At 45.9% G+C, this 12237-nt stretch overlaps 1 protein-coding gene across 1 annotated transcript in view; it reads right to left on the bottom strand.

Moving 5' to 3' along the window:
• Positions 1–2469: 2469 nt before the first annotated feature.
• LOC112076848 (low density lipoprotein receptor adapter protein 1-B) overlaps positions 2470–12237 on the bottom strand; it is a 19445-nt gene continuing 9677 nt past the window's right edge. The window contains exons 5-9 of the mRNA XM_024143507.2: positions 8171–8243; positions 5511–5600; positions 4887–5035; positions 4765–4799; positions 2470–2877 (exon numbers count right to left, since the gene is read on the bottom strand). Of these exons, the coding sequence (XP_023999275.1) occupies positions 2736–2877; positions 4765–4799; positions 4887–5035; positions 5511–5600; positions 8171–8243 (489 nt within the window). The 3' untranslated portion in view covers positions 2470–2735. The remainder of the gene's footprint in view (positions 2878–4764; positions 4800–4886; positions 5036–5510; positions 5601–8170; positions 8244–12237) is intronic.

The following is a 12237-nucleotide window of genomic DNA, read 5'->3' as shown; positions in this document are numbered from 1 at the left end:
GCCAGACCTACCTTTTCCATGATTTCCAATGGGAGAGTCTCCCACATGCTTTTTGGTGAACACCAAACATGTTTGCTTATTCTTTTCTTTAAGCAATGGCTTTTTTCAGCTCCTTCAGGGTTATCTTTGGTCTCTTTGTTGCCTCTCTGATTAATGCCCTCCTTGCCTGGTCTGTGAGTTTTGGTGGGCAGCCCTCTCTTGGTAGGTTTGTTGCGGTGCCATATTCTTTCATTTTTTCATAAGGGATTTAAAAAAAAAATGGTGCTCCATGGGATGTTTAAAGTTTCAGATATTTTTTTTTTATAACCCAACCCTGATTTGTACTTCACAACTTTGTCCCTGACCTGTTTGGAGAGCTCCTTGGTTTTCATGGTGCTGCCCCTTGCGTCGTGGTGTTGCAGACTCTGTGGCCTTTCAGAACAGGTGTAGCTATGAGATCATTTGACACTTAATTAGTTAAATTGCACACAGGTGGGCTATGTGACTTCTGAAGGTAATTGGTTCTCCAGGTTTTATTTAGGAGCTTCATAGCAAAGGGGGTGAACACATATGCACGCACCACTTCTCCATTTTTTTAAAATTATTTTCTCTTCACCAATTTAGACTATTTTGTGTATGTCCATTACATGAACTCCAAATAACAATACATTTATAATACAGGTTGTAATGCAACAAAATAGGAAAACGCCAAGGGGTGTGAATTKTTTTGCAAGGCACTGTATGTTGTAATGGTATATAGCGGGGCGGCAGGTAGCCTAGTGGTTAGAGCATTGGACTTGTAACCGAAAGGTTGCAAGATCGAATCCCCGAGCTGACAAGGTAAAAATTTGTTCTGCCTCTGAACAAGGTAGTTAACCCACTGTTCCTAGGGCGTCATTGAAAATAAGAATTTGTTCTTAACTGAGTTGCCTAGTTAAATAAAAAGGTAAAATAGCATTAGAAGCAACCAGGGTTACAAAATTCGGGAAACTATCCCTTGTTATTCCAGAAATACAGATTGAAGGATTCCTGGAATAAGCAGGAAATACACAATTTCTGGAACATTTTGGTTAAGTAACTGGAATTTTCCAACACTGGAAAATCGCCCTCCTCTGTCAGTGGGTGTTACACAACAAGAAAAATCCTTTCCTAAAAGTAGACCAAACATCTTTTTAAATTTCATATGCATGATTAAAAAAAGTTTTATTCAAAGTTCTGCTGGTATACAGTACAGTGTATTACATGGTGATTTGGTCATGAAGCTCAAGATAGGCTACAGAACAGGATGAAACTGGCCATGGTAGAAAGGGTTTCAATATAGTACATCACTTTCCTGGGTCACATTTAAGTAGGCACAAACAGGATAAATAGTTTTTGATAAAGTTGGGGGGGGGGGGGGGAATCAGAGAAGTACCTCTTCTATCACAAACGTGTCTTTCTGCTGTGTTTTCAATGGCACGGAACTATAACTCTGTATGCAAAGACTACATCCTCTATACAAAGTTAGAAGTACCAAAACATTGATCGTCTTGCTTGGTTCTGTAAATTGAAGGTTTGTAGTATCAAGTGTTACTGTAAAGACTAATGCCAAATCTTAATAATGTGACAGATAGTATTAGCTCTAAATCTCAATATAATCTGAACTGAAATCATACACATCCCATCTTTAGTTAGAAAAATATTAAAATTATATAACCATCAAAAATCAAATACATAGGTAAATAATAACGATTATGGTTTCAAATACTACCCAGTCCAAAGAGTACTGCAATACTGCTATGGTCCAGAGTACTTGCATACTGCTATGGTCATCGAGTAACTGCATTACTGCTATGGTCGCCAGAGTACGCCATACTGCTTTATGGTCAGAAGTACTGCATACTGCTATGGTCCCAGAGCTACTGCATACTGCTATGGTTCCAAGTATCAAGTACTGGCTATGGTCAGAGTATACTGCATGGTCAGAACTGCTATGTTGGTCCAGAGTACTTGCAATACTGCTATGGTCCAGAGTACTGCAATACTTGACTATGGTCCAGAGTACGCATAACGATGGTCAAAGTACTGCTATGTCCAAAGAGTACTGCTATGGTCCAAAAGTACTTGCTTATGGTCCAAATAGCACTGCATACTGCTATGGTCCAAATAGTACTTGCATACTGCTTTGGTCCAAAATAGTACTGCTATGGTCCAAATAGTACTGCCAAAAAGGCAGCACCTAAAATAGTACTCAGTATTACTACTTGGGACCATAGCAGTACAGCATCTACTACTGGCAGTACAATAGAAATGAAAGAACAAAAAGTAACGGCAGGGGTTGTAACAGTAAATTGATGGGAGGGGGGGGGGGGCAGGTCCAATTCAATCCCTAGCCTCTACCCATAGATTCTTCCTGGTGGCCCCCGTTATCTAATAAAAACTTGGGGGGGGGGGGGGGGGGCGGGAGAGGGGGGGGGTGGGGGGAAACAATGAACAGCCAATTTCTCAACAAAAAGCTCTCAACCTATGCAGTCCTTTCAGATCTATAAGGGGGAGGGAGTCAACTAGGAAATAAGGACAGAGGCAAGGGATCGGTTTGGAATGGAGCCAAAGTCAACTCTATGGGCCCCATCTCAAGCCCTAGACCGATGCACTTGTGCAGACCTGAGAGGACACAAATATGGTATACTGTAGCTCCAGCGTAGGGCCTAGGGGTTGATTTGGGATTGGGCCAAAGAGCCGAAGGATGTGCTTCTCGGTCGCCCTCCGGTAGCCAATCAGAAGACAAGGAAGAAGTCATCTCCATTGGTGGTGTTCTGGTTGCATGTGTTCCCATTGGCACAGTCAGGTTCTGTCAGCCAATCCTGGGGGGTCACCCCAACGTCCAGGACGTGGGGGTTAGTACGGGACACCGCCAGTCTGGAGGGGTGGGGTGAGAGATGGAAAGGGAGGAAGGGGAAAAAGTGATGGAATGGGTGAGAGGGTTGAAGAGAGGTAGGTAATGCATGTAATGACCTGCAGGGATTATTAGCTGAGTGGGGTGTTCAAACCCCTCTAACCCTGACCTGCTCCACTACAGAGGACCAGCAGACCCCCTCTAACCCTGACCTGCTCCACTACAGAGGACCAGCAGACCCCCTCTAANACCAGCAGACCCCCTCTAACCCTGACCTGCTCCACTACAGAGGACCAGCAGACCCCCTCTAACCCTGACCTGCTCCACTACAGAGGACCAGCAGATGTTGAATGATCCCAATCAGAAGTGAACTGATGCAGTAAGTACAACAGTGGGTCCTACACAAGGAAGTGTGGCTGATGCAGTAAATACAACAGTGGGTCCTACACAAGGAAGTGTGGCTGATGCAGTAAATACAACAGTGGGTCCTACACAAGGAAGTGTGGCTGATGCAGTAAGTACAACAGTGGGTCCTATTCAAAACTTGCTTGAACTTTCAATTGTATACATGAGATATTGGGTCTGGTAGGAGTTGACACACAAAACAGGAAGTTACTAAACATCAACACCGTCGCAAAACATGAGACATGTATGCTGCCCTACCAAGCAAAAAGACAGTAACTGCTCATTGCGTGGACATGAGAATTTTTTTTGTTTGTTTTAAATGTATTTACCTTGGTTTCACAGTAACTGCTAACATGACCCCCATTTTCTCCAAAACACAAATAGAGACAGGATACTTGTCCATATGAATAAGAATGCATTTAAACATAGCAAAAATGACATGAACTCATTTTTGACCAAATGAGCAGTTACTGACTTTTTTCCTTGGTAGGGCAGTATGGAGGGCTCATTTTATACACAACGGCTGTTATTGTAGCACAAGGAGTGTTTATGGTTGGGTCAGTGGACTGTATAATGATGGTGTATTAGGTTAGGCTAGAATTCACTCTACACCAAACACACAGCAGTGTTACCTGGAGACAGTATACAGAAAAGGAGGTGGAGCTACACACAGCTGTCACTTCCTTATTATGTCACACTCATTTCCTGTCAGGGTTGGGCTGATTGTTAGGCTGCATTAAGACTTGTCAAATACCAGCCCCCCCCTCAATATATTACATTTAAAAATAAAAAACATTAAGAGAATTCTGAATAAAGAAATTAAATAAGACCTGCTTAACCCTTTACTTAGTCAATATTTTACAGTAGTCACAGCGTAAAGGCTAAGTATTACCAAATAATACCACTTTTCTCTGGAAACAATGTTCATATACTCTTTAGACCTTAGAATAGCCAATTATACATTTCATCGGGTTGGCTTCTTTATTGAACAAAATGTAACTGATTAATTAAAATGTCATATTTTAGAATATTTGTGTACAGGTTTTGTTTTCCTTGAAGAGTTTGTCCTAAAAAATCTATTGTTTCAACAAGATTTTATATACATCTTGTACAGACTACACCTAATATTGAACAGAAGAGGTATTTGGATTTAATTAAAATGTCCTTTAATTCAAATTCTAAATGCAATTCTATATCCTGTTAACGGCTTCAATTCAAATTCAATAATTGAAATGTATGAGACATCCTGAATTCAATTCTGAATTGAGCCGGACCCTGTTCTCTGTATCATCTCTACCTCGGACTATTTCTCTAGTCCAACCCGGTCAGTCTGGAGGTCCAGTCTAGATGGAGCTGTGGAGTCACATTCTCCAAAAGCTGTAAATCACTCTCAGGGAAATCTGATCTGAGAAATCAATCGGCTCATTGATTTTGCTGTGGTCAATCAGCAGCAAGAAGTGACTCGCTTTATTGACAACAGATACATTTTAGGACGAGTGTCTCACCTAGAAAAAGCCTCATCCAAGTCTTCCTCGATTTCCTGCAAGAGAGAGATTGTGAGTTTCTGTAGCTAAAATATTTTTCTCCCATTTAGAGAGAAACGGTTGATGGATTATTTGAGACGCACCCAGACAGTGTTGTTGTTATCTATGTTCTCGGTGTGGTCGTCCACCTGGAACTCCTCGTTGCCATTGGTTTCCTCGTTGCCATTGGTTTCCAGAACCACGGCAACATGAGTCCGTTCCTCCAGGTCCAGCAGGTTACCCGTGGCAACATCTATGGAGACAAAATTCAGCCAATCAAATCAGCAAAGTTGAGTGTTTACAGTTGGACTCCAACTGCTTACAGAAAAATAAACTAATTATCAGGCTTAAATCCTATGGATCCAACCAAGGCCGCAGGAGGAGGAAAAGAAGATATCAGAAAGACATTTCATTGCTAAATAACATAAAGTAAATTACACTGTAGTCATTTAGCAGATGCTCTTATCCAGAGAGATGTACAATTAGTGCCTTCAACGTAACATCAATTTGTTGAACATTATATTAAAAATAAACAAGGTATTTTGTGTCTTCTGAATGTGTGCATTGGATAAAGATGGAGCGCGTGGGTCTGAGGCTGCGTTTACACAGCCAGTCCAATTCTGATATTTTTCAGAGCTGATCGGAGGAATTTTTTTAAAATCTGAATTGGGCTGCATGTGAAAATGCAGCCTTAGTGTCGCTCTGTGTGTGGATGTGCATCACCTTACCTTCTCCTTTCAGACATGCCAGGCTGTTGGATCCTTCTAATTGGGAGATGCCGGTTGCTTCTCCATCCGAGCCGGACTTCACCCTGTTCTCTACAAGACACAAAATATTACCATCAACACACACGGCTACTGAACAGTTTCTACCCCACAAGCCAAAAGACTGCAGAAACAATTCATCAAAGTGGCTACCCAGACTATTTGCTTTGCCTGCCTTTGTATTGTTTTTACACCGACTCACTGGACTCAGCCCACACACGCTGCTACTGGACTCAGCCCACACACGCTGCTACTGGACTCAGCCCACACACGCTGCTACTGGACTCAGCCCACACACGCTGTCTACAATAACAAGTACCACAGCCCCACAAATTTAGCATGACTCTCACTGTAAAACCGGACTAACGCCAACACACAAACTCAAAAACCTACGCCGTAAACAACTCCACACTTACAACCACAACACCCAGTAAACTGACTTCAAAGCTGTCGGTAACATAAGTCTCCTAAAACGCTGCTTTACTAGGACCTACGCCTACACACCACACATCACAAGATAGCATAACAAAGCGTAACAACAATCAGGAAATACGCCACACGACGCATTGCTCACATGAACTTCAGACTCAGCCACACAACGCTGCTACTGGACGCCAAACCTCAACCATCGCTGCCTACTACCGGTACCACTAGCCAACACACACTGACTAAAACTAATACTAAGAACACCCCCTCTCCAATCGCGACTCATACAACGCCACTCCGCAAACGCTATATGGATCTACTCCCACCTCCACTCGCTGCCACCTCCCGCGACTCAGTCATGCCAACAATACACCCCACGGCCCTCGACTTCTCACCTGGGTATAACTCACGCCACCCCCCACCAAAGCTGCTACCTACCCCCCCCCGAGACACTCTCAGCACAACCACGCTGCTAGCTCGCGACATACACCCTCACACACAGGCTGCATACTCACCAGACAGGAAACTAACAAGCCCACAACGCTGAAATGGAAACATAACTGAACCACACAACAACCGCTGCTACTGGAAAATCAGAACCACAAGCTGATAAATAAAAAGGATCAGCGCACAACCACTAAGAACATGAGACTGAAACTAATCTGAGATCTCCGCCACCGCGGATATCGATCACACACTAAAAACAAACCCGAAAAGGCCATAACAAAAGCCTTAAGCACAACAGCTGACATCACCTACCAGGAAAAGGAACCAGCACAACAACGACTGCTACACATGGACCTAGGCTCAAACAGACTGCTCATTACTCTAGAGGACATACACGCAAACAAACACACGCTGAATAACATCGAGACTCAGCCAACACGCTGCCCTCGACTGGAACACAGCAATCAACACAACCAATTTAAACTCGGTGCATAAAGAAAACTACAACAAACAATAATGGACCTTTAGCCCACATTTACGTGCATAATAAAGGATAGCCCACCAAGCTGCTACTGGACTCAGCCCACACACGCTGCTACTGGACTCAGCCCACACACGCTGCTACTGGACTCAGCCCACACACGCTGCTACTGGACTCAACCCACACACGCTGCTACTGGACTCAACCCACACACGCTGCTACTGGACTCAACCCACACACGTAATACACACGCTGCTACTGGACTCAACCCACACACGTAATACACACACCGCTACTCTGTTTATTATCTATCTGATTCCCTAGTCACTTATACCACCTACCTACATATTACCTCAACTACCTTGTATCCCTGCACCGGTACTCCTTGTACAGAGCCTCGTTGCTGTCATTGTGTGTTACCATTTATTATTCCCCCCCTTTAGCACATTTTTCTTACTTTAACTCTGCATTTGTGGAAAATGGCATTTCACTGTAAAGTCATCACCGGTTGTATTCGCCGCATGTGACAAATAACATTTGATTTCATATAGAAATGCTAAATTGTGCCCTTGTGACGCGTGTGTTAATACATGCATGTGTGCGTGTCCATCTCCCGGGTTGTGTGTAATGGGTGTTTGTATAGCAAAAATCTACTGTTATTGGCTGCATAAACATATTTAAAACCAGCTGTTATTGGCTGCATAAACATATTTAAACCCAGCTGTTATTGGCTGCATACACATATTTAAACAGATGTTATAGCGGGTGTAGTGAAATGCTTGTGCTTCTAGCTCCGACAGTGCAGTAATATCTAACAATACAAAAAGTATTAGGACGAGCAATGTCGGAGTCTGTATGTACAGTAATATATATAATAGCCAGCATACGATAGAATATATATATATATAGCTGAAGAATAGTATATGTAACATCACAGTAATAGTTMAATAGGATGGACTAACCTAGAATACAGTATATAAACACATATGAAATGGGTAAAACAGTATGTAAACACGATTAAAGTGACCAGCGTTCCATGACCCTGTACATAGGACAGCAGCGTCTAAGGTGCAGGGTAAAGTAACCGGATGCTAGCCGACTAGTGACAATGACTAAAGTTCAGGGCAGGGGAACTGGGTGGAGGCTGGCTAGTGGTGACTATTTAACAGTCCGATTACCTTGATGGAAGCTGTTTTTCCCAGCCTCAGCTTTGATGCACCTGTACAGACCTCACTTTCTGGATGGTAACAGGGTCTGAACAGCAACCTACCTTCTTTGGCAACCTGCCACAACTCAAAGGCCACTCTAAAGGCCTGTGCRACAGTCAGAGTCACTGCCTGGGCCTAGGAGAGAAAGAGACCATTCACAAAGCTGTTATAATGCTATAAGCCACAATGAAACAACATTAACTTTCATTAGCAATCAAAGGACACTGAAATTAAGAGTACAGATTATTTTATGGGACAACATGCAAACGTTATTAAAAAAGACCAAGTGAAACACATACTTTTATTATGTAAATGTATGTATGTATGTATGCGTGTATTAGTGTTCTCCAGAATCCTAGCAACACATGCAGTCGAAAAGGGAACACGAGGAGTGCAACCTTCTAATGTTTCCCCCGGGGGAACGAGAGAAGGCCAGTCAGATGCAGGGGTTATATTGGAAGCAAACATGTTTTAAAGGCAGGCTTTTGTTCCAGCCCCCGCTTTAATACACCCAATTCAGGTGCTCAAAGTCCTGTTGAGCAGCTGATTAGTAGAGTCAGCTGGGTTAGAGCAGGACTGGAACAAAACCTTGCACAAGTAGTAGTTATAGTAGGAAGGTTGTTCCATCCTGTTCTAAGGAGTGGATTCATTTCCGTGTCTATCCCCTTCCCTAACCCCTAGATCAGCGTTCTATAGCAGTGGGGTTACTGGAGGACCAGGGTTATAGCGGTGGGGGGGGGGGTGTGCTGTAGGAACGACCAGGGTTATAGGGGGGGGGGGGGGGGTGTGCTGTAGGACGACCAGGGTTATAGCGGCGGGGGGGGTGCGTTAGGACGACCAGTTATAGCGGCGGGGGGGGTGCTGTAGGACGACCAGGTGTTATAGCGGCGGGTGGGGGGTGGTGTGCGTAGGACGACCAGGTTTTAGCGGGCGGGGGGGTGTAGGACGACCAGGTTATAGCGGCGGGGAGGGGTGCCTGTAGGACGACCAGGTTAGTATAGCGGCGGGGGGGGTGCTGTAGGACGACCCAGGGTTATAGCGGCGGGGGGCGGGGTGCTGTAGGACGGACCAGGGTATAGCGCGCGAGGGGGTGTGCTGGTAGGACGACCGAGGGGGTTCAAATCAGTTAAAATGAATATCTAGCGGGCCTTTATTGTGTGGTCGGTGTGGGGAGGGTGTGGTTTATGGTCACACACGACCAGAGAGGTAGGAAATGGTGAATTAGCGGTGGGGGGGGGGGGGCGTGCTGTAGGGACGACCACGGTTATTATGGAAACTGGGTGAAGGGGGAGCGGGGGTGCTGCCTAATAGGTGTTGACGACCAGGCAGTTGATGTTTAGTGTATGGCGGTGTCGGGTGGTGGGTGCTGATGGGTCTATCTAGCGTGCATGTCCGACCTAGGCTCTAATCATATACAGGATTTGAGAGCCAAGGGTGGATTTCTGATGTAGTGTTGGACGGACCAGGTTATAGCATGAGTAAGATGAATGGGGGGTGACCTACTGGTAGCGTAACGAACCAGAGGTATTATATAGCTAAAGGGTGGGTGTCAACCTGTGGGGTTGCTGTAGGACGAACTTCTGTAGGCTGAGAAAAATATGAAAAGTTGAAAGTATAGCTGTGGCTCTGTGGCTTAGTGGGGGGGTGCTGTTTAGGACGACCTACATATAGCGTCATAATAAATGTTTTTATGCGTTCTTCTCGTTTATTATAGTTTTAATGGCAAGAATAAAATGCAATTCTATCCTTACACAAACAATGTCTTGTGGGGGGTGCGTGTAGGACGACCAGGTTATTAGCGTGAGGGGTGGTGCTGCTAGAGAGACGACCAGGGTATATAGCAAGGTGGAGCAAATGGGGGTGCTGAATAGGAACGACCAGGGTTATAGCCGGTGTGGGAAGGGGGGTGTCTGCAGAGCGCACCAGAGGTTTATAGCGTGGGGATTCTGGTAGCTGGAGAGAACCAGGTTAGTAATAGCACGGGTGGGTGCTGGAGGAACCTCAGGGTATATAATATAAATAATGTTTGTTTTTATAAGCGCATTCGCATGGTATGGGTTTGCATTCTTGGTTACCTTTCAGTTGGCACGACGACTTGCAGGGTTATTATAAGCGTCTTTTTAAGGATGTGCAGAAGGCAGGTAGTGGAGGGTCGCGCGGTTCATTGTTGTAGGACGAACCAGGTAATCGTATGATGTTATGAAATAGCTTTGCTATGATCCCTTGTTATTAAATAGGTCACTAGACTCCCGCATCGGAGTGTTATTAGCCTATTGGCTCCATGGTCGTTGGCCTTTCCATTGATTCCCAGTCACATGTGTTTCATTTACAAGTTAATGCTCCTTAAAAATAATTCTAAATTAAAAGTATCATGGTTGTTGTTAGGGTTGGGGTGCCGCTGCGCTAAGGAGCTGCCCGAGGTAGTATAAGTTAGCTGTGGAGGGGAGGGGTGCTGTAGCGTGTACGTACCAGGGTTATACGGGCAGGTGGTGCGGGGGTGTTCGCGTAGTTAGCACCGAGACCAGAGGTAGTCTCAAAAATGATATAGCGGTGGGGGGGTGCTGTAGGACGACCAAGGGTGTGATAGGCAAGACGTACCTTAGGGGGAGGGGTGCCTTGTGGTTCCTAGGACGACCAGCGGTTATAGGGTGGGGGCGGTGTGGTGCTGGGAGAGAGGACAAGTGAGTTTACGACCAGGGGTATTACAGACCCGGGTTTGCTGGTTTCTACTTGTGAGGGTGTGCTGTCTGAGGAACGGACCAAGGGTATAGCGGTGTGCGGATTCGGAGAGGTGCGTGGTAGGCACCAGGTTATACCCTGGTGGGGTGCTAGTTAGGACGACCAGCGAGAAACAAATAATAGACGTTCTGCGAGGCAGGAGTGCCGTAAGACAGACCAGCGTAACTGTAATAATTTTATGTCTAAAGTCGGGTGGAATGGGTCGTTGCGTTTGTCGCTTTGTCTCTTGTTACGTGCCGACCAGGGTTCGCTTCTATAGCAAGACAAGTGAACAGGCAGGCGCGAGATAGTACAGGGAACAGAAGAGCTTGTTACCCACCGCCATAAAGCAATTGGGAATCAGGTGTTTTTATTTCAAGCTGGACTGAGACCATAATCTAGAGTATTGGAGCACAGTTGTGTTGTTTATTTCAATGAGCTCTTGTATTAAAAGGGCATTAGTCATCCCTCTATCCCCCTCCCTCCCTATATCACATCCCTTATTCAATCCCCAGGTCTGCGTCTCCCGTGGTGTCCGTCTCCGTGTGCTCCACCCCGCACCCTTATTCTCGCGTTACTTAGCAATAATCAACAACAAACCAGTAAGGCGATTCCGGATACAGGGGTGAGTGAGCCGTGACTGACTGACATGTAATATCCGGTATATAACCATTTCTCTCCCTACCAAACTCAGAGCCCCTATAGCGGTGGGGGTGGGGGGGGAGGGTGTGCATTGTGCGTAAGAGCGTACGACTCAGGTGCTCAGAAACGCTTACAGATGACAACCCTAACTTTGTTAGCCTATAAGCCGAACGTATACCCATGGACATAGGGCAAGAGCGCTAATAGTGAGCATGCATTAGTCACCTCACCTAGGTGGGTTATAGACCTCACTAGCGTGGGGCGTGCTGTAGGACGCACCGAGGTTGTGCTGGGCTATATGAGCAGCGTTAGTGGCTGCAGACGTGGGGCGAGCAGATGGGTCCTGTAGGGACGACCAGAGTGTCCGCTTAATACTTATCTGGTGTGGGCGGAGAGCAGACGTGTGGTGGGTAGTGTCTCTAGGATGAGAGGACGCAGCAGTCCGAGCGGTCTCTGTCATCTCTTCGATACGTCCCGTTGTGGGTTCAGAGGGCTGACACCGACTTCACCAAGGGTGTAGGAGTTTACAAACAATCAATGGCGGTCACGTCGCCCGGGTGGCGCAGTGGTCTTAAGGGTCACTGCGCAACATCACGCGTTATACGGTGGGGGGGGGGGGGGGGTGCTTGCGAGGAACGACCGCAAGGCGTGTGCCACCAGGTCTTGAGCCCAGCCCTTTCCAGCCGTATAAGCCCGGGCGACGGGAAGCCCATGGGGGGCCGGGCGGCGCGATGTCGACATTTTTGGTAGACGACCAGGGTATACGGTG

The sequence above is a fragment of the Salvelinus sp. IW2-2015 genome, unplaced genomic scaffold (assembly GCF_002910315.2).
Source record: "Salvelinus sp. IW2-2015 unplaced genomic scaffold, ASM291031v2 Un_scaffold4085, whole genome shotgun sequence".
NCBI lineage: Eukaryota > Metazoa > Chordata > Actinopteri > Salmoniformes > Salmonidae > Salvelinus > Salvelinus sp. IW2-2015.
This window is presented reverse-complemented; position numbering and strand designations above follow the sequence as displayed.